Source organism: Natator depressus, chromosome 10 (genome assembly GCF_965152275.1).
Source record: "Natator depressus isolate rNatDep1 chromosome 10, rNatDep2.hap1, whole genome shotgun sequence".
NCBI classification, from domain to species: Eukaryota; Metazoa; Chordata; order Testudines; family Cheloniidae; genus Natator; species Natator depressus.
This window is the reverse complement of record NC_134243.1, coordinates 61300545-61323682: the sequence shown is the minus strand read 5'-3', so window position 1 is coordinate 61323682 and position 23138 is coordinate 61300545. Positions and strand designations below refer to the sequence as shown.

The 23138-nt window shown below is 39.5% G+C and overlaps 1 protein-coding gene and 1 pseudogene across 1 annotated transcript in view; one reads left to right on the top strand and one right to left on the bottom strand.

Moving 5' to 3' along the window:
* Positions 1-23138, bottom strand: part of MYO5C (myosin VC) — a 58540-nt gene that overhangs the window by 14812 nt on the left and 20590 nt on the right. Inside the window, exons 15-31 of the mRNA XM_074966322.1 lie at positions 22889-23023; positions 21837-21934; positions 20138-20224; positions 19944-20055; positions 18152-18363; positions 17475-17640; positions 16941-17087; positions 15873-16037; positions 15551-15644; positions 15054-15117; positions 12850-13030; positions 11895-11988; positions 10769-10832; positions 10574-10654; positions 9342-9522; positions 7023-7116; positions 5998-6058 (exon numbers count right to left, since the gene is read on the bottom strand). Of these exons, the coding sequence (XP_074822423.1) occupies positions 5998-6058; positions 7023-7116; positions 9342-9522; positions 10574-10654; positions 10769-10832; positions 11895-11988; positions 12850-13030; positions 15054-15117; positions 15551-15644; positions 15873-16037; positions 16941-17087; positions 17475-17640; positions 18152-18363; positions 19944-20055; positions 20138-20224; positions 21837-21934; positions 22889-23023 (2036 nt within the window). The remainder of the gene's footprint in view (positions 1-5997; positions 6059-7022; positions 7117-9341; positions 9523-10573; positions 10655-10768; positions 10833-11894; positions 11989-12849; positions 13031-15053; positions 15118-15550; positions 15645-15872; positions 16038-16940; positions 17088-17474; positions 17641-18151; positions 18364-19943; positions 20056-20137; positions 20225-21836; positions 21935-22888; positions 23024-23138) is intronic.
* Positions 799-5500, top strand: LOC141995257 (E3 SUMO-protein ligase ZBED1-like; annotated as a pseudogene).

Here is a 23138-nt window from a genome sequence, read left to right as displayed (position 1 = left end):
GGTACCCCATAGAGAACATGGGCCTGGCGAGCTCAGCCTCTCCACCCCTGCAGTGTGACGAGTCCCTGAGGTAAAATCCACCCTCCCTTGCAAACAAGGGCTCACTCAGCGGAAGGGAGGCCACCTAGCTCCGGAAAAGGAGGCGGGCCTGGCGAGCCCAGTACCAGAAACCACCCTTCCAGAAGCAGGAGCAGCAAGACACCTCCCTCACCCTCCTCCTGTGCAAGTTACTGCTTGTTCCTCCCCATTGTCACCCCCGGTCCTCCCAGACCCTCCTCCTGCACAAGTTACTGCTTGTTCCTCCCCATTGTCCTCCCAGAGCCTCCTCCTGCACAAGTCCTTGCTTACTTCCCCCCTCCCCTGTCCTCTCCCAACACTGAATGCAGATGTCTAAGATGAAACTCTCTTCGGACAGGAGGTGAACCTGGTGAGCTCAGAAACCCCCTCCAACATGAGTAGCATCAATAATTCACCTTTCTCCTGCACAACTCACACCCCTCATCTCCAGAGTACTGAGATATAGATAGATAGATAAAAACCAACCAGCCAACCAACCAAAAAAACCTTACCCCTTCAATAAGCCAAGACTCCTCTAAAGGAGGCACACAAAATAGTATACAAAAGGCTAACCCAGCAGCAGCAGGCGAAAAAAAGCCTCCTGCACTATTCACTCCCCTACTGAATGTTAATCCTGAGATAAAATCTTTCCATATCCATGGTAAGGACTCTTTTGAACAGGACACAAATATATTGATTATATAGAAGAATGTATTGAATTATTCCAGACATTGACACAGTTCTACTGTGCTTTCATGATCTGGAGTGATTAAATATCAGAAAAAGGTAATGGAGCAAAGCAGCAACAGTTCAGGACTTTTGAATGGGAAGTTTATGTTTAAAATACTTCCAGATGGTGCTTTGCCTAAAAAGACTGTTATCTGTAGCTATTGCACAGCTGGGTCCCAGTACCGCAGAAGCACTTCAAGTCTGCAGTACCACCTACGTTCTAAGCATGCTTTTGCCTCCGGCTCTTGTGGTATAGATAACCCACCACCAGCAAACGAATCCAGCCAGCCGCGACAGTACAATTACAGAGTTTCAGGATTGCTACAAGCCCACGGATCAAACAAAGTTCAACTCCTGAACCAATGCTATTGCAAAGTAGATAGCTATGGACTGCAGACCACTCAACACTGTAAATGACAGAGGGCTAAGAGATATTATTCAAATTGCATCTTCCAATCAATCAGTCATACACCTTGCCCTCCCGAGGAACGATTGCATCACAGATAAGTGACCTATACTGACAACGAGAAGACTACAGAGTTGGAGCTTCTGAAAAATGCACTGGCTGTTGCTTTCACTGGTGATCACTGGACATCCTTGAGCAATCATAGCGATCTTGGTGTCATGGCACAGCTTATTGATACCAGATGGACACTGCAGTCGTTTGCTGTAACAGTAACTCATACTGAAGAGAGACATTACGCTGAAGCATGTGCAGAGAGTTTCATGGATGTTGCAAAAGAATGGAATATTCAAGAAAAGGTAACAACAATTAGTACTGACAGTAGACGTAACACGGTAGCAGTAGCCAGTCGCTTGCCTTTTGAACACAGCTTGCATTGCTCAGTCTGCAGCAATCCATTACAGTAGCGCTCAGCGATGGTGGTTTTGAAAACGTGTTAGCAAAATGTAGAAAACTTGTGGGCCATTTCAAACACAGTCCAGCTAACAGTACAGAGCTATGAATACAACAAGGTTCAAATGGACAGAAACAAGTGTGACGTTGTACTCTATATGATTTTATGAAAGTATGCTGATGAGTTTGAATATAATGTAACTAAAATATGCTTCATGCAAAAGGTCTCTTGTCAGGTATCATTACAAAGCTTATAATCTACTGAGCGTGGTCATCCTATTTGTATAAATGTATCACTCTTGTATCTGTAACTAGAAATATAACTAAGAGGTCCTATTGTAATTATGCAACGTGTGGGCCATTAATGGTGGTTTGGAATCTTGATGGCTCCCATCAACCAGGACAATTGACTGTGAATGGCTCTGTTTGCAGACAGGCCTTCCTGTGAGTCAGGCTGAGAGGAATGAAGGCTTGGGGTCTCACAGGACATGTGATCATGTCACCTGAACCAGTGGCGTAGTCAGGTGGAGAAACCAGTGGGAGTGGGAATAAAAAAAAAAGGCATCACCCGCTAGTACTCACCCGGCGGCGGTCCGGGTCCTGAACTGGAATCCATCTTTAACCTGGTGTTTTTCCATTGAGAAGGAGGGGTGGGAACCCAGAGGGACAAAGGATTCCCGCCTTATGCAAAAGATATATAAGTGGGTGGAACAGACCAAAGAGGAGCCATCATGAGGAATCCTCTAGCTATCACCTGAGCTGGAACAAGGGCTGTACCAGGGGAAAGGATTGTGCCCAGACTAGGAAGGTGTCCAGTCTGTGAAATAAACTTATGGAAACATCTCTAAGGGTGAGATTTTATCTGATTCAGTTTTATTACTGTACTAGACTTAGACTTGCGTGTTTTATTTTATTTTGCCTGGTAATTCACTTTTTTCTGTCTGTTACTACTTGGAATCACTTAAATCCTACTTTCTGTATTTAATAAAATCACTTACTTATTAATTAACCCAGAGTATGTATTAATACCTGGTGGGTGGGGGGTGAGAAACAGCTGTACATATCTCTGTCAGCGTTATAGAGGGCAAACAATTTATGAGTTTACCCCGTATAAGCTTTATACAGGGTAAAACGGATTTATTTAGAGTTTGGACCCCATTGGGAGTTGGGTATCTGAGTGTTAAAGACAGGAACACTTCTGTACGCTGCTTTCAGTTAAACCTACAGCTGTTAGGGGACGTGGTTCAGACCTGGGTCTGGGTTTGCAGCGGCCTAGTGGGTCTGGCTGAAACCAGGCAGGGCACTGAAGTCCTAAACTGACCGGGCAGGAAAGCAGGAGCAGAAAGAGTCTTGGCAGCCTCCAAGGGGTTTTCTGTGATCCAACCCGTCACAACAAGAACCTCTTGTACAAGATATTTCAACTAGGGCTGTCAAGCAATTTAAAAAATTCGTCGCAATTAATCACACTCTTTATAATAGAATACCATTCATTTAAATATTTTTGGATGTTTTCTACATTTTCAAATATACTGATTTCAATTACAACACAGAATACAAAGTGTACAGTGCTCACTATTTATTTTTGATTACAAATATTTTCACAGTAAAAAACAAAATAAATTGTATTTTTCAATTCATCCAATACAAGTACTGTAGTGCAATCTTTTTATCATGAAAGTTGAACTTGCAAATCTAGAATTATGTACAAAAAAATAACTGCATTCGAAAATAAAACAATGTAAAACTGTAGAGCCTACAAGTTCACTCAGTCCTACTTCAGCCAATCGCTCAGACAAACAAGTTTTGTTACGGTTTGCAGGAGATAATGCGGTCCACTTCTTGTTTATGTCACCTGAAAGTGACAATAGGTGTTTGCATGGCATCACAGGCATTTGTAGCTGGCATCACAAGATATTTATGTGCCAGATGCACTAAAGATTCATATGTCCCTTCATGCTTCAACCACCATTCCAGGGGACATGCGTCCATGCTGATGATGGGTTTTGCTTGATAACAATCCAAAGCAGAGCGGACCGATGCATGTTCATTTTTGCATCTGAGTCAGATACCACCAGCAGAAGGTTGATTTTCTTTTTTTTTGGTGCTTTGGGTTCTGTAGTTTCTGTATCAGAGTGTTGCTCTTTTAAGACTTCTGAAAGCATGCTCCACACCCCGTTGCGATCAGAGTTTTGAAGGTGCTTCAGAGTCTTAAACCTTGGGTCGAGTGCTGTAGCTATTTTTAGAAATCTCACATTGGTACCTTCTTTGCATTTTGTCAAATCTGCTGTGAAAGTAATCTTAAAACGAACATGTGCTGAGTCATCATCCGAGACGGCTATAACATGAAATATATGGCAGAATGCGGGTAAAACAGAACAGGAGATGTACAGTTCTCCCCCAAGGAGTTTAGTCACAAATTTAATTAATGCACTTTTTTTAATGAGCATCATCAGCATGGAAGCATGTCCTCTGGAACGCTGGCCAAAGCATGAAGGGGCATATGAATGTTTAGCATATCTGGCACGTAAATACCTTGCAATGCCAGCTACAAAAGTGCCATGCGAACTCGTTCTCACTTTCACGTGACATTGGAAATAAGAAGCAGGCAGCAAAATCTCCCGTAAATGTAAATAAAATTTGTTTGTCTTAGCGACTGGCTGAACAAGTAGGAGGACTGAGTGGACTTGTAGGCTCTAAAGTTTTACATTCTTTTATTAAGTGCAGTTATGTAACAAAAAAAAAATCTACATTTGTAAGTTACACTTTCACAATAAAGAGATTTCACTACAGTATTTGTATGAGGTAAACTGAAAAATACTATTTCTTTTATCATTTTTACAGTGCAAATATTTGTAATAAAAATAATAATGTAAGTTGAGCACTGTACACTTTGTATTCTGTGTTGTAACGGAAATCAATATATTTGAAAGGGTAGAAAAAATCCCAAAATATTTAATAAATTTCAGTTGGTATTCTATTGTTTAAGAATGCGATTAATCACCATTAATTTTTTTGAGTTAATTGTGTGAGTTAACTGCGACGAATCGTCAGCCTTAATTTAAACCAGGTGGAACTCCACATTGGCTATGATTCAGCGCCTGCTTTGCAATAAAGCCACTATCACATCCACATTAGCTCTTCAAGAGCACTATCAGTGCCGACAGATGTTGAAAAACTGCAAAAGCTAGAAACTCTACTTGAGCCCTGCAGGTCTGTGATTGAACTCCTTGGGGGGGGATTGTATGTCTCCTGTTCCGTGGTTTTATCTGCATTCTGCCATATATTCCACGTTATGGCAGTCTCTGATGGCCACCCAGCATATGTTGTTCGATTTAAGAATACTGTCACAACAGATTTTACAAAACGCAAAGAAGGTACCAGTCTGAGATTTCTAAAAATAGCTACAGCACTAGATCCAAAATTTAAGAATCTGAAATGCCTTCCAAAATCTGAGAGGGATGAGATGTGGAGCATGCTGTCAGAAGTCTTAAAAGAGCAACACTCTGATGCAGAAACTACAGAACCCAAACCACCAAAAAAGAAAATCAACCTTCTGCTGGTGACATCTGACTCAGATGATGAAAATGACATGCATTGGTCCCCACTGCTTTGGATCGTTATCGAACAGAACCAGTCATCAGCATGGACATACGTCCTCTGGAATGGTGGTCGAAGCATGAAGGGACATATGCATCTTTAGCACATCTGGCATGTAAATATCTTGCTACACCCTACAACAATGCCCTGCGAATGCCTGTTTTCAATTTCAGGTGACATTGTAAACAAGAAGCGGGCAGCATTATCTCCCACAATTGTAAACAAGCTTGTTTGCTGAGTGATTGGCTGAAAAAGAAGTAGGACCAGAGGTGAAAGTAAGCCCCTGTGGGCTTGTTTTAAAGGCCCCGCGTCTTCCAGTTGAGGCCACGTCCCCGCTCAGGACTCTGGCGTACCGGTAAGTCCTTTAAGTTACTTTCACCCCTGAGTAGGGCTGAGTGGACTTGTAGGCTCTAAAGTTTTACATTGTTTTATTAAGTGCAGTTATTCTTTTTTTACATAATTCTACATTTGTATGTCCAACTTTCATGATAAAGAGATTGCAATACAGTACTTCAATGAGGTGAACTGAAGTTTCTTTTTTATAGTGCAAATGTTTGTAATAAATAAATATATATAAAGTGAGCATTGTACACTTTGTGTTCTGTGTAATTGAAATCAAAATATTTGTAATTGTAGAAAACATCCAAAAATATTTCAACAAATGGTATTCTATTATTGTTTAACAGTGCGATTAATAGTGATTAATTTTTTTAATTGCTTGACACCCTAATTTAAAATAATATAATAATAATATTTACCTCCTTTGACCTTTCTCTGACAGACTGTGATGCACCTGATTAGGCATTTTTTCCATTTTTCCTGTGATGGTTAAAAAAATAAATATCCAACAACAAAAGAAACACAAACAAAAAACAAACAACTACCCCCCCCCCAAGTTTGCTGATTGATCTAGGCTGGAATTTAGTTAATATTTTCTTACACATAATAACCTCTTCCTATTTCCTGTAACAATATTGAATTACAAGGGAAATACCCATATCAAAAAAGTCCTTTGCTTACACAGCAACTGTTTAATAATAGGTCCAGTTTGCAATGGGAGCTGAGTGCCCATAAAAGGCACAGGATCAGACACCAGCTGATAAATACATGTAGTATCAGACCAATTTACAAGGTACATGTCATGTAATTAAATGTTAAATAACTGACTATTTCCCGCTTCTGATGATTACATGATATAGGGACTTTTGGAACTCCTTCAGTAATTACAATTTGCAATAAAGTTTCATATAAAATGAAAACATTGTTGTGGAACCAAGTGTTTATAAACAAGAGAAAATCTTTCATTGCTATGGGCCAAATCCTGACGGCCAGGATTTTCAGATTTTAAGTTTTATTCAGTCCAGACTCCCACTAAACTCAATGGGAGCTTTGCATGCATAAGGAATCCAGGCTTGGCCCACAGTAATGGCATGGAACGTAGTAAATAAACCCCAGCCATGGGAAAGATTCTCTCATGCACCAGAACTCTATTCAGTGCAGGAGAGACATGGGGAGATGTGGACCAGCTGCAGATCTGACACAATTTAGAGCTGCTGTCAAGCAATTCTAAGTTACGCCAGAGGCATGGCATCTATAAATGACCCACATCATTGGAGGAGTGACACAGCAGTGTTCCACTTTGCCCTCTCCCATCAAAATACCACCCCCTCCATGCTGGAAGGGGAGAGGACAGAGTCCAGACAGTGGCACCGATGTGCTAGTAGGGGGGTCCCCTAGGCTCCCTGTATTTGTTTGCAAGACAGGCCCCATGTTGGCTTTTTACCTTTCATCTTGGCAGCTTGTTCTTGAAGGCGTTGTTCAAGATCCACCTTTTGCTTTTGAAGTTCAGAAATCTGCTGTTTAAAGTCTGGGATCATCTTTATAAAGAGGAAAAAACATTTGAATAATTTAGTCTCTCAATACTTTGCCTAAAGTTTAAACAGCTGAATTAGTTTAAAGGAAACTATGTCATGATTTTCATTTTTCCAGTTCAATTTATTTTTAGACAGTATCTCTTATATAATATATTACAAAACACTTCAGAAAGAAATGATATTATAGGCTCCCTTTTTTAAATGCTTTTTCATCTCAGTAACTTCAAATTAAATTTTGAAAATATTTCTCCTACTGACTCTTACTTTTTTCCAGTCAAAGGAAATAACATTATACACTACAGAATGCATTTCCTTCCTGGAAACGTATATTCCATGTGTATCAATATCAGTATGGTGCAGGTGGTAGCACTTTCATCTCTTGGTCAGAAGATTTTGTATTGCTCAAGTGTTCAAACAGGCTTTGGACTTATAACAAATGCTTGTAATTTACTGGCTGCTTTCTGTGAATAACTGCCCTTTGGTGGATGGAACCTCAGACTGCTCAAACTTATGGAGCAGCGGGTTTCAACTTTTTTTCATTTTGCAGACCCCTAAAAAAATTTCAAATGGAAGTGCGGACCTCTTTGGAAAGTCTTACACAGTCTGTGGGTCCCCTGGGGTCAGTGGACCACACGTTGAAAACCACTGCTATGCTAGATATAAGAATAAATGCCTGTTGACAGATTATCCTTAAGTTTACATGCTAGAGGACTCAATTTTGGGAGGTGAAGGTCCTGGTTCTATCCACATGCTGTATGTGTGCAAAATAGCTGGCAATCCTGGTGGCCTGTATGCATCCAACTACAGGACATCATTATGACTGGCACCCAATTATTGGATCTGAACTCTTTAAAACTGCAGAATGTTGAGCTTTGCTTAACTGGGACTGGTTGACTGTAACAGCCACCTGGGTAAGCAATGAAAGAAACACCATCTTTCAGAAAAAGCAGTAAAATAAGTTTCCTTTTGTCTGTTCCAAGTGGTTGGTACTTTTCAAAACCAGTAGAGGGATTAACCCAAGTGTTCTGCCATCTTTCCATGTATGAAGTTAAAAAAAAAAAAAAAACTCGTGTTCTAAAGATGTATGTTTGTATGAGCTATTGCTGTATGGTTAATGGTGGCTGTTTGCCTACAAAGACACTGTAGCATGAGTGTCTGACTCTTAGCTATATCAGTTTGAAATACTGTACCTCCAGCATGCAACATACTGTGTAATTCTGATTCTAGTTTGTGTTGCTCTGGAAAGGGTTATTTTTTCATTAAGAAACTCTCTTTATTAAGCTATGACATCCACCGATGAGAAAGATAAACACATACCATCAGTCAAACAATAGCGGTCTTATTTGATTTTCAGACCAGTTATTTAAATTAGGATGTACTGAAATGGCTAAATATGATAGCTTCCTGATCAATGCTAAAGCTCTGGTATTGTTTTTCTAGCTAATTCTCTATTCAAGTGACCTAAAAGCTTAGAAATATTTGTTTGTATTCCTGAATAGCTGTCCAGTCTAAAACTCCAGATTTGCACAAATTATTACTGTAATTTGAAACAAAAAATCCCATAAGAATGGCAAGGAAGAGCATATAGTATGTCCAGCATAATACTTGTATGAGCCTACCAATGTCCATCATGACAATATTTTGAATAGAACAAAATCCTTTATAAAATCATAAGTCTTAGTCACATGGGCATACAAAGGGTTAAAATACAATCTAAGCTCACACTGTGATTCATCTGTTTCCTTAGGAAAGTATCAACCACCTGAGCCACATTCTGCTTTCAGGTGCATGAACATGCAGCTCCTGCTGAATCAGAGTTTGTAAAATGGGTATTTTAACATTTGACGATTATGACAAAAATGCACATTGAGGACATTTCTCAGCCCAGGTTTACACAGCAGTAAGGGGCTAAGACAGAGTAGCTCCACGTGGCTGAACAAACTGGCTGTAGACCAGGCCAACCAAGTCTGTCACCTCTCCTGATGATGTCCTCATGTATGGCAGTTTGTTGGGCATCACCACAGCCTTTACTCCAGTGTGGGCATAGAGGCTGTGTATTGTGACATGGCTACATCTCTGGGGTCCATCGAGATTAATGGAAGTGCCTGCAGAAATACTGAGGGTTTCATGCCACAAATACGCTTGGGGCAGGATTCTGTCCCAAGGTAATAAGAGAAAAGGTTCTGTCCGACAAGATAGTACTAACCTCTGCAGTAGTTGAACCTTACCATGTTTTCCGATGTTAGTCTACTAACTTCAAGTCGGATGCTGTCATTTATGTCATTTTCCTCCCTAAACAACTTTTGTAAATGGATAATTTCTTGACTAAGATGTTCAACTTTAAAGTTCAAAGCTTCAATCTCCTTTTCATAGTTCTCTTTCTGAGAGTGGAATTGGCTTTCCAACACTCTGTTAAAAAACAAAAATTGGAAGCTACAGACAGAGTATGACTTTGGCAGCAATATGCCTTCTTCCAGGGTCAAGACAAAAGCAATGTGAAAACAAGGCATAGAGCTGAAACAACTCCAGAACCTCAACACCCCAGGAATTCAACCAATTATGAGCTCCCAGAACACACACATTTTGTTTCTCACGACAAGGGTTCAATCTAAATAGTTTTCAATTTTATGTTATAATTTATGACTATACAGTTCAAAGCTATTCAGTTATCTCATCTTTCCTGATATGCATGCAATGTATTGTTTATGTCTGTAAACAGAGATTTCATTTAACAACTTCAGAACCTTTAAAGAAACACCACCATGTGCAGACATGTAAATCAGAGAAAGTAACCATGTCAGGTGGATAAAGGACCTTGTAGAATACAAAACGCCCAAATTATGTGCAGTGTGGTTTTAGCCCAAACTAAATGGATCTCACTAGTAACACTGGTTCTTAAAGGCTTCTAAGGTCAAAATTATTTCCTTTTTCTAGCTGTACAGTACTAAACAAAAGCTATATGACTGGTTTAAAACAAAGCTCAGAGAAAGTTTTCTTGTACACAATATATCCACCAAGACTGTCCGAGCTTTTTTGTTCCTTTCAGTCCATGCCTCTCCACTCAAAGATTGGGTCACTCATCAAAACATTAAAATTTATGGAGATTAGTCTCATGAATCCCCATGGAAAGTTCTCTAGCTATTAAAAAATACCCATATGTTTCTAATGCTTGCACTATTAAAATACCACCATCCTTACTTAATGTTTATAATGCCCAATCCTGCAGGTTTTATTCATGAGTAATTTTTTATTCATGCATTTGTCCCATTGACTTCATAACAATGCGATTTGCTGGATTGAGCCCTAAACTATTCCGCTATTAGGCAATGTTTGTTCACTTGTTACATGATGCTTGCAGTATGATACTGTAAGACCAGTTTCCTTATTACTGCCCCTTACAGTTTATCCTATGAATCTCAGGCCAGAATTATGAACAATACATTACATAATTAAAACTAACCTTGTGGCTTTTTTCAGGCCCTCATAAGCAAACCAAAGTTCTCCATCTTCATTTAAATGTTCCAAATCTTCTGTGGACAGCCTAAAATACAAGGCAAGACAATGTAAAATGTGTATGGATGAAGAAATTAAATATCTTAAAAGTATGATTGTTTTACATTTTTAAAAAGCCTAGAAAAAAATTTATATATTTTACCTGCTTCTTACATCCTCAACATCATAGCTCTCAAAAAATTGTTGCGCAACTTCCAACACCTTTTCTGAAAATAAACATCATTATGTAAAGAATGAATTTTCTCCTTAAATTTTCAGAATATATATGTCATACAAATAATCACATCAGCCTCTTTCTAAAGCAGCCAACTTCTTTGCTGGTGGATGATGCATATACTTAATTTAACTAAGGAGTGCAATCCAGAGACTTCGTTCTATCCCTATCTCTTTATGGCTATCTAGGTAGGTACAAGTGCCAAGGATGCTGTCTACCATGTGCACTTGATATGAAAGTTATGTCCTTTCCTTCCGAATTTGGACCTTGCTGGAGTTATCTACACCGTAGCTATTTAATGCTTTGCTTACCGCAAGATGATTTACACAGGAGCTGCACCTTCAAGCTATTAGGTACTGCAGCGAGTGCAGACAGTGGCAGCACTCTTGTTAAGCAACATTTCTCACGGTCTCCAGTTCAGCATTTCTCACAGACTCTGGTGAAGCACATGCCTAACTTTAAGAATGCCAGCAATCCCTTCAACTACTCATGGGCTTTAGGCATATGCCTTGCTGAATCAGTGCTAGAGAGCATATTATATCCATGCTCTGTGAGTTGTACTAGCTACTTATTCATTTCTGAGTTAAATTCAAGGTGTTACTTTTGATCTGTAAATGGGTTGAGTGCTGGCTGGCTGAGAGACCAACTCCTCTGTCATGTGATCCCAAAGCAAGGGCAATCATCTGAGACATCTGAATTAACACCACTGTTGTTTAAATGAGAGAGGACTGAGTGTTCTTGGTGAGGAGTCCCTGGTGTTGGTATTCATTCAGCACGCAGCAATACTCACCTGTTTTCCCTCAGACTTTTTCTGGTGGAAGATAATGTGGCTGATGGGATGGAGTTCATTCTGGTTTTGGGCAAGGGGGTTTATTTGGTTTTTTGTTTGTTTGTTTGTTTGTTTAACGTCTGTCTGAGAAGTTTTGACCTCTGAGTGTTTTTACCTTTTATAATATATCTAGAAAAACTGACACAACTAAACATATATGTTTGATCAGTTAAAACAGAATCGTAAATGTCTGTAAATGCTCTGAATTACATAGTTGTCAATTACCTCTCATTTCTTGCTTCTGGGATTGGACCTGCTTTTCCACATCCATTTTCTGGGTCTGAAGCAGTTCAATTTCCTTTTGCAATTCAGGTATCATCTGAATTGGACAATTTTTTCAGAATGAGATGGAGTCCAATGAGATAAAAATGAGTGACTAAGATGGGCCAGATATTGACTAAGTTGTAAACAGTATTATAATTAACAACGGTTTGATCAACATGCCACAAGATTTAAAATGTGTTCTGTTTAAATCAGTCTAGTAAAAGGTCTCAAATATTCACCTATATGAGAGAACCTAATAGTAAGATTCTGACACAGCATATATAGTTTATGCTACAATATTTGACTCGAAGGAAGAATATTTTGCTGTTTTTAAACACACACAAACAGGTTCTGTTTATAAAAGGGAATAAATATATTTAGGAAATGTCCTCCTACTGAATTAATACCTTCTTCCAAAAGTTGATTCACATATTTTAATGGACAAAATGTTTAAGGCCCAATTCAGTCCTCCAATATTTTTGCACAGTTCTCATTGGCTACATTTTAAGTTGTGCTTATTCTGAGGGCAGAATTAGGTTACAAATATTCCTTTCATCAGGACAATAGATACAGTTTTGTTGTTGTTTTGTTTTTAGTTGGCAGTGGGTTTGTGAGAAGTGCAATTTTCAGATTTTACACTCAAATGTACTAACCAGCTGTCATTTGTGAAAATGAGAGTAATTTTGTGTCTGTCTGGTTTTTCCATGTGTATTGAAGCCAACAGTAAATATACACTATTGCCTCAACCAGATTTTTACTAACCACAGCTTGCTTTAAAATGTACTGTACATAAACAACAGAACAGAAAAGATGGAGTATCAATAAAGCACTGAAATTCTCTATTTGCAGTATATAGGGAAGAAACTAAAATAAACTGGACCATTCCTGGTTTTGTTTACTTAAAAATTCCTCCTACCTTTGCCTGTTTTTTAAGTTGTCCTACTTCCAGTTTTAAGCCATCCTGAATGACATGTTCTTCCTGAATTTGATCTTGCAGCTTAATTTTCTCTTCTTTGAGAGTCTTAATTTCTCCCTTTAATGACTCAATTTCTTTTTCATATTCTTGCTTCTCATTTTGGAACTTTTTCTCAAGTATTCTGCAAGGAATCAGAAAGAAAGCACTTTTTAAAAACCCATCTCCAGGTGAAGAAGTGTTTTGTTCTGTTTTTTCCATTTGATTTGCAGTTTTGGAGACCGAAGGCTATGGGTACGTCTACACTTGAAACTATCGGAATATTCTGCTGCCCACGTCACTGCAGCTTCAATTCTGTTTTTAGGGCGCTAGCTCATTCAAAGCTAGCATGCATATGTCTATGTGAGTCAAAAACTACACCTCCAGTTCATATATAGATATATCCATTGAAACAGGACCAGGTGGAATGACAGACAAGGTGCACCCTTCAACTGAAAAAAGCATAAAATGTATAAAGGAGTAAAAAATATTAGGTGGGACTGAAAACAGAGGGGAAATACTGTCAACTATTAATATCACTTACTGACCTAATAACCAGGAATGGAAAAAACCTCACCTTTTAATTTTCAGAAAGTTACTAAAGGTACCTAAGAATAATGGGACATATTCTCTCTTGTATGTGTCACAGAAGACACTTGGTGGAATCCTCCACCACAACTTGGGCAAGAGAAAATGGGGGATGGGTGGGGCACGTAAATGAGATGGGTGGGATTTCCAAAAGTGCACAGTGTCAGCCTAACTTTGCTCTGAATGACTTCAGTGGGAGCAGAGTTAGGCCAATGCTGAGCACTTCTCAAAATCCCAGCCTAGCTTCTCAGAATCATCTGCAACGTTGATGAGAGGATGACAGGAATGTGCCCAGGCCTCCCTACATCTACCTGGCTATGGGGACTGAGGTAGAGGGCTCAAAGGCAGAACAACCCCTATGTCTAAGGGAAAGTCTACACTGAAAAAAAAAAAAAAAAAAGCAGTGAGTTTCAGAGCCCAGGTCAACTGACTCAGGCTTATGTTATGGAACTAAAAATAGCAGCGTAGACATTCCCACTTGGGCTGAAGCCCGGGCCCTGAAACCCTGTGACAGAGGAGGGTCTCACTGCTGCAGGCTTTTTTCCCTATGTAGACGTACCCCCAGCCAGTAATACAGCGCAAGTGTCCTCGCCTTTCCTGCTAGCTCCCTGTGAGACCCAGCTGGTGGAGACAGTCTTCACTCAGGCCTTGTCTACACTACATGGGAAATTCGATCTAAGCTACGCAATTTGAGTTACTTGAATAGCGTAACTCAAAATCGACATAGCTTAGATCGACTTACCGCAGGGTCCGCACTATGTGATGTCGACGGGAGACTCTCTCACCTGAGAAGGACACAGGGTTTCCAACTTTTGGAGAGGTTGAGCAACCACATTTCCCTGTATTTTAAGGGATGTCTCTTATTTTGTGCCGAATGTTCTACAAATCATATACATTTAGCAGCTACTGTGAAGCATCTTATCAGATAAGAGGTACGTTTTCAAGCAACAATCATACAAAGGATCATAACATGTGGACGAACTATGTGGCTTTGTGACACAAATGGAAACACTTTGGGGAGTGAGGGCCCATGCCTTAAAACTAAGCTTTGTCCTGTATTTTCAAGCAAATGCCCTTTATTTCTTTGAAATGTTGGTGGTCAGAGAGAAAGAGAGAGAAAGAGAGAGTAACTGGAAGAGCTGGCTGTGGGCATGACATTGTCTGATTTCCCTAAGGTCAACCCCCTTTTCTGTCTTTTTCCCTCTAAGTCACAAAAAAATCTGCCTGGTGTCACCATCAGCTTATTCTCAGACATTGTGAGTTGCAGTGCATTTCCAAAGGCACCATTATGATCAGACTCTCCTCTCAGTTCTCAAAAATATGCTTGAGAATTAAAACAGAAAATGGTAAAAGCAAAATTGATCAAAGGAAACCATACAATTTCCCAGGCACATGACTAATGTCTTTAACCTTCCCTCTGTTGACATGTTTTAGTTTCCTATTCGAATATATACCCCAATAGCCATGGAGAACAGAACGATTTTTGTGTTTATGTATGCATAATACATTTTCAGAAAGAAAAAAAAAAGGCAGAGAGAGAGTAAGAAAAATGTAGTTTTAAAATAACTTAAATTCCATACATTCTTTGTCTTTCTTCTTGTTGTACATTGGTAAACAGTTGTTTTGTGAGGTCATCCATTTTGTCTGTGGGGAAAAAAATTATATTTGAAGGCTCTTCATGTAACAGTGAACATTTAGAGTAAATTAAAAATTAAGAGCATGAACATGAGTTTTTGTTTTAAATAAGCAATTCTTTGGATAGTTTAGTTTAGAATTAACATATCACATGTAACCACATTAATCCTGAGATGCAGAACCACAGCATAAGCAAGTTCTGACAAATCAACATGCTATGGGTTCTAAAATGTAATTACAGATTTTGATTCCACGTGCTAACCTTTCAAGAGAACTTGGATTTTTAAGAGCAATATACTAAAAGAATCAAGCAAAGATGTCCAGCTACAGTAAACAGACTTCAACAGAGCTATGCCTATTTACACCCGCTGAGGAGCTGGCTCTATCACTTTTCTCCACTGCAGCTTTGCAAAACTGCCCTACATCTGCTTTCTTATTGTACCTTTCATTTCCTCAGTTTCCTCTTGGAGCTTCTGTTCTAATAATGTTTTTTGTTCTTGCAGTTCTGCATTCTGTTTCTCAAGTTTTGAGAGTTTCTGCAAACATAAGAAGTTAATAAGAGACACAAATTAAAAATGAACAAAAAAAAAATCTTTCATTGAAACCCAGGGCTTACAGTTTAAAGGAAACTGCAGACTTTGTTAGAAGTTGCAGATGCTGAGCAACCCTCAGGATCAGGCACTACATAAACCCATTGTCACAGTAACTAAAAGATTAATAAATTATCTTAAATTGCGACCACCACCAGAAACAGGAAGATTAACCTGTTCAGCGTCCTCCTTATATTTCTTTCCTTTTTCCTCAGAGGTTCTCTTTTGTGTCACTAATTTTTCAAGCTCTAATTCAAGTTTCTGGATTGAATCTAGGTCATTCGCATGAGTCGAAGCCAGGTGAGTCAGCCTCTCCAGTAAGCCATGATTTTCTTTGTTCTAAAATGAGTAAACATAGGTTAAAATGAAACCAAATTAGAGTTTTGTTCCATTCTATTTAGTAACTTATATTATTAGTGAAATACACACATTTCCCCTCCCAAAACAGTTGCAACAGGTTCTGCTCTATCCCTCCATCAGTTACCAAAGCCCAACTTTTGTGTCTTTCATTGGAAATCTCTAATAATTGAATATTTGTTCTCTCAATTTTTAAAAACTGTTTGGACACTGTATAAGTAAAGAATGACCTCAAAGAACAGAATCAAGCAATACTTGGACAACAAAAACAATTTACCACCTAACCTTGCCTCAGTTATGAGAAAACAGCTAATCTACTGCCTGACCCCTCCCCTTGCTCATTCATGTTCACTACAACCAGGGAAATTCTGTCTGAAAATGAGGTTAAAGCCATATTATAAAACCAGTTTGGCTAATATGGCTCTCAAAAAATTGTCCCTGAAAGAAAACCATGGTAGAACCCACAAAACAGCAAATGCATCTAAAACAGAGTTGCAGCTAATATGGTTCTGATCCCAGTGTGAACAGGATCAAAGAGAAGTGACTGAACAATTGCAGCATACATAGGAACTGCCACACCGGATCTAACCATTGGCCTTCTAGTCCAGAATCTCATCGTCAAGAGGGGTCAGTACCAAATGCTTCAAAAAGTACAAGGAAGCCCCTCTGGACAAATATAGAATAGTGTGCCTGCATGGGAAGACAATTTGTGGTTGTTTTAGGCCCTTATCAGGGTCCATATCCCTTATGCAAATTTTTCGTGTCTAATGAACTGCAGATGATATTATTAGCATAAATGTCTAATTCACATGTGATTGACTCACAATAAAACAAATGCATTGAAAGAAAATTAATAGAAAACATGAATGGATTCTTGTCATCTACCTGGTCTTCTAGTTTCTTCTGCAGTCGCTGAACTCTGTACGAAAGCTGGATATTCAACACAAATCGCCGAATATTCTGAAATCTACGTCTTGCAAGCCAAGCACGGGCATGTTTCTGAAGGATTACAGCCTTGTGTTCCTTGAGCATCTTTAAAACAAGAGAGCAACAAACTCCTACAATTATCTGGTGGATCAACCAACATCTGTTCAGATGTTCTGTGATTCTATCTACAGGGATAAACAACCATGTTAAAATCCTAACACTTAAAATAGAAACACATTCAAATAGCACATCCAAACCACTGGAATAATCAAAGACCACCACCTCCGACATTTTAAAAATTGTAAAGTGAAAGTGCAATAGATCCTGCTTGAAATTATGAGGTAATAAACATTTCATCCACATGCTGAAGTATTCAAGAGTACCTCATGTCAAAGATACAGCATTAAGCATCACTAGAATTTGCCTCCATCATTTTATAACACAAAAGTTCCCAAACACTGGGATCTTGGTCAAATACTTAAATGGCTGTACCTTTTGGAATTTCTTCCTTGCTAGAAATCCTCGCACATAAGCTTGGATTGTTATAGCAGCCACACAGATGAGCTGGCAAAGTTTACGGACAATATATCCCCGACAGTGCTTCTGAATAACTATAGCAGCCCATGCTTGCTTTAGAGCTGTAGCAGTGATAGTTTGCCTTAATTAAAAAGAAAATAAAGTTATTTTTAATTGATATTAGACTCCTTGTGCTCATCCTCTCAAGTCCCAAAGGTTGGACCCAAAAGAAATAATAGGATAAGATGACTATCATTATGTGGAACCAATACTTTTAACTAAATGACATGTCTATAGTCCCAGTTTCATGAGTCAACATTTGTAATACAAGTAATTTAAAATGCTAAAAGTGAGGTCACAGCAGATGGAGGTGAATTTGGGTCTAAAATTACGGGTGTTCCCTACTCTGGGGTAGATTCACATTAAGTAGCATTTTAATTTGGACTATTCCTGGAAACAAGTCTAACATACAGAGCCAAATTGTGACTCGAGTGCCAAGTGGGCATAGAGCCCAGTTGCCTGGTCAGGCTCAGCCCACATGTGCAGAGCGCTAATCAAACTCTCCCCCATATTTACACTTGCATGTGTATGCCAGGCATGAGTCTGAGCTCTTCACACGTGCCCTCATAGCAAACTGATTTATTATGAAGTACCGTACAGCCCGCTGTCCACGGAAGTACTGCTGTATTGTAACAGCTGCTTGTTTTATACGGAGGAATTTCTTCCGTTGATGCCAGCTTCGAACATTCTTTTGGATCACGATGCATGCTTGTCTCAGTTTATCTGACCGCAGTTTTTCTAAATAAGCAACCTGCCCTGCTCTAAAGAAAATTTTTGTTCTCCCAAACTGATACTGGTTAGGATCCTGCAAAAGAAAACCGTAGGTTTATTTACAATCTGCAATCTTCTTCTCCTTTTTGGGGGGCAGGGGGACAGGCATAAATAACTGTAGCCTAGCTATGCCAAAACGTCAGAAACACAGTTAACGACAAGCAGCCTCCCTACAGATTTGGGGAAATATTTGAGCTCTGTGCTCACTCCACAATCTTTCTGCTTCAAAAATTAAGGATCTAAATGCTAAAAGAGACTGAGGAATTTGCATAAGGTCAGTTTTATATATTTTATAGTCACACAGCACTTTTCATACAATTACATCTCAAAGCACTTTACAAACTATGGCCAAAATTCTCCTCCCAGTTACACCATTAACTGACTCTGGGTGTAAATAAGGCAGCTTCTGACCCTGTGTATTTATACTTCAGCTGAAGTTCAGTCACCTCTAAGCTGAAGGGCTACAAGTAACTGGTGTAATGTGAATACACATCACACAGGAATGATGGAAGAGAAGGAAAAAAATATTTTCAGCGAGGGATAGCCTTGGTGCAAAACGTGACATGGGATTCTTAATGTTTAGAGCAGGTAGGCTACTTTCGGAAGTCTTAAGAAGCCACATACAGTAAACATCAAGGAACTCAATTATTCACTTCAAGAGGATGGAAGGCTGAGCTGAACTTGCTACCATTAAAGCTTTGGCTTCAGAGAGTTTGATTGCAAGATAACACATTATTAGAACAGCACTGCGCTTTACTGTATTCCACTTAGCATGCATGTAGCACTTTCTTTTCATTGACCTAAAATGCTTTACTAAGATAGGTAAAGTATCATTATACCCCTTCTACAGACGGGGAATCAGAGGTGAAGAGAGGTTAAGTAATTGCTCACACTGAATCAGTGGCCGGTGGAAAAGAACAAAGGCCCTGTGCTCAATCCACTACTCCACAGCTGATTAAATGACCTACCTAATAATAAGATAAATAATATTTAAATCATCATTCATATTTAAAGAGTAAATACTTTTGTGAATTGGATCCTTTGTATTTATATTTAAAGCTGCGAGTGTGCCACAGAGATCACGGATTCCGTGACTTTCTGGGACCTCCGTGACTTCTGCAGCTGCAGGTGTGGCTGACCCCAGGGCCACCCAAGCAGCTGGCCCCCGCCGCAGCGGTTGCTGCTGGGGTGGCCCTGGGGCCAACTGCTCAGGCAGCCCTGGGCAGCTGGCCCCAGGGCCACTCAAGCAGCGCCCAGGGCGGCTGGCCCCGGGGGTCACCCCGGAGCAGCAGTCCCAGGAGTGGCCCCGGAGGCTGTCGGAGCAGTGTTCCCCAGGGTCCTCGGAGCAGCGGCTGGCCAGGGGCAGTCTTCCCCTACCACCAGAGCAGGGGCCAGCTGTCGGCCCCCAGGTTCTCACCAAAGCAGTGGCGCCCTAGGGCCGCAAGAGCAGCTAAGATTTAGTCAGGGGTATTTCTAGTATAAGTCATGGACAGGTCACAGGCCGTGAATTTTTGTTTACTGCCCATGACCTGTCCATGACTTTTACTAAAAATACCCGTGACTAAATCACAGCCTTATTTATAATGGATGACAGCACAGAGCAGAAATGCTAACCTGGATTAGCCTCTGCAAAACAGTCTTGCAAATCTTTTTCTTGTCACTTAAAGAGAGTTCATGCTGCGTCATGAGAATGCTGTAACGGCTGAAAAATTCAATGTAAGTCCACCTATAAAATGAAAAATTGGTGAATGTAAATTATTTCAGCAGATCTAAATATATGTATTCAAGAAAAAGGAGTAGTCACTTACCTGGATGGATAGCTCTGTGAGCTAATTCGAATAGTTTCCAAAACACCACATGCTCGCAGTTGTTGCACCACCCTTTTTGAGTCAAACCTAAGGGAACAGAACTTATACATTATTTTCTTCCAGTTTTTATATGCCATGTTTATAACCATTGTACTTCTTGCAAAGATTAGTACCTGTATGCATAATTGGAGATATCACAGTTTAGTACAGAGGTTCTTTACCAGCAAAACAAAATTGCAGGTGTTAAATATTTCTGAATTATATAATAATGTCCTACACACACACATACACTCTCTCTCTATATATATATAAACAAACACACATACACACATCCCTACCTTTTATATTAAGGGCCTAGTCCTGCAAACACTACTGAGTATAGTACTTAGTACCCACTGATCAAGTGTTTGCAAGATCTGGCCATACAACAATGTATTTCATTTCTAGGATTTCTGGTATCAGAATTTATTCATAAAAATGGTATTTAATAGAATGAATACTACTTTGATAATATTTACATCAGATGAAGAAATATAAACCATTTTGTATTTCTATTCATGCCTGAAGCACTCAGGGTCCCAAGGGAGTTTTCAGGATCTCTTATGTCTGACCCAAATTCTTTATATGGAAAAAAACATGGAAATTGAACTTCAGGGCTTCCTCCCAAAAGACAGATGAGCAGTACATTTATTTTTCTCTTACAGAGGCTTTGTTCCCTTCAGTGCTAAATTTGAAAGTGTATATTATCAAATGGCACAGAATCAGTCAGTATTCTCAATATATAACATACATACAGGTAAATTCTCACTAGCAACTTTAATAAAAAGTGTTTTATATTGTCAAAGCCTATTTAAGCACTCTTTAGAATGCCAATTCCTGAACAACAGATCTTTGTGGCTGTGTCATATGGTACCACGAAGGCAGACTTAGTGTGTATATCTCCCTTGTCAATGCATGTATCCGTCAACACTATTAACAGACATCATAACTCTGAGCAAAGAGATTTTCCTGTATCTCTGAACATGAAACTCATTAATGGTTGCGTGCTTGTCATGATTAAAGTCTACTCCAATTTCAAAGCGATTGGTAGCAGTGCTGGCTCTCAGAATTCTGAAACACTTGACAGACACATAACATTAAGAATGCTCTTCTTATTCACAACTATTTCAGTGCGTGTTGTAAGTATTTTAGGAAGAAGGCAAACATTTTGGATGTGATCGACATTGCACGTAGGAACATTCCTAGAAAAGAGCTAACACCTTTATAAATATTTTTGTTAAAAGGGTAGGTAGTATGAAGTAGCGACTTTCCTCCCAGAAACCCAACTGTACTAATCCACGTCACAGAAGATCAAGCACACCCATACAAACTATCTACCCACTTAAAACTAAAATGGTCAGCGTTCCCTCCAAAAATGTTATAGCAAAGAAACAAAAAAAATAAATCATGGCTTGAAACCTTTTAACTCAACAGAAAATTTTCCAGTGTCTTAATAACTATGACCAGGTGAATCATGTAGCATTAATTGTTTATATACAAATATTAAATTGTTTTATTTTAGTAATCTTTATGGGAATAAAATACATTCTGTATCTAAACTTCAGCTAATAAAAACACTTTACTGATACTTGGCTAATCTAAAAAATAAGAACATATATTCAGTCTTAACATAGTATTTCAACAGCACTAGTGTACTCACTCAAATGGTGACTTCTCATCATTTGGCTTTATGCATCGTACATAGTGAGGAGTGGTTGCATTAAGTGTTTCCATAAGTAAATACAAAGAACTGCGGAACTAGAAAATATTAAGATAACAATTTAGCTAATTTAACGTTCCTATCAAAGTAATACATCTTTGACTTTTGATTCTGAGTTAGTCTCTAGTTGGAAACTGTGACAAAAAATATAGACAGCAGTCCTCTCAGAGTTCTGATAATTAAAATGTTGGCACTATTTACCGTGAATGTTTTCACACACAAATACACAAACACACCCACTTGCACACAAAACTGGGATACTAACTAGTAGCTGGGGCTATCCCTAGCTGTACAGCACACTAGACATCCTAGAATAATGTTTCTAAATACCATAGTACCAGATACGCACTTATGAATAAATCTGAATCTCACTCCCCCAAGTACAAATTCCTGAATGCCCGCACTTCACCAATATTTTCTACTTCATAGAATCACAGACCCATATGGTTAGAAGGGTCATCTAGTCTAGCCCCCTGCCAAGATGCAGGATTTGTTGTGTCTAAAAAGTGCTGTTTTAGGAGGAATATTGAAGAGTCATGGCCACCCCCTCTTGGCTGATGTTGGGGACTGAATTGGAAACCTCTAGGGCAGAGGTTCTCAAACTTGATTGCACCGTGACCCCCTTCCAACAACAAAAATTACTACAAGACCCCAGGAGGAGGGAATGAAGCCTGAGCCCCGCAGCCCTGGGTGGAGGGGCCAAAGCCTGAGCCCCGCCGCCCCGGGTGGGTGGGTCCAAAGCCAAAGGGCTTGAAGCCCCAGGTGGGGTGAAGGTGGGGCTGTAACCTGAGCCCTGCTGCCCTTGGGCTTCAGCTTTGGCCCTGGGCGGTGGGGCTTGGGCTTCGGCCTGAGGTCCCAGAAAGTCTAAGCCAGCCCTGGCGACACCATTAAAATGGGATCGTGACCCACTTTGGAGGCCCAACCCATGGTTTGAGAACTGCTGCTCTAGAGTTAAAAACATGACTCTTTAGAGCTTGAGCTAAACTCTATACCTTACTGCCAACCGTCGTCCGGAACTGTTTGTTAGGTGGCTTGACCACTGTTTTTGCAGATTTGACTGTTATAGCTGACCGAAAGGGTGAAATGGGCACTGGATGGTCTTGAAAAAAGTTTGCACACAGATGAAACTAAAAGCGTAAATGAAAGGATCACAGTTAACACTGAGAGTAATTGTAATAATGTTTTAATATAAGAATTCTAATAATGGATGTACAGGACAGAAAAGACATTGTTAGTCTCAGA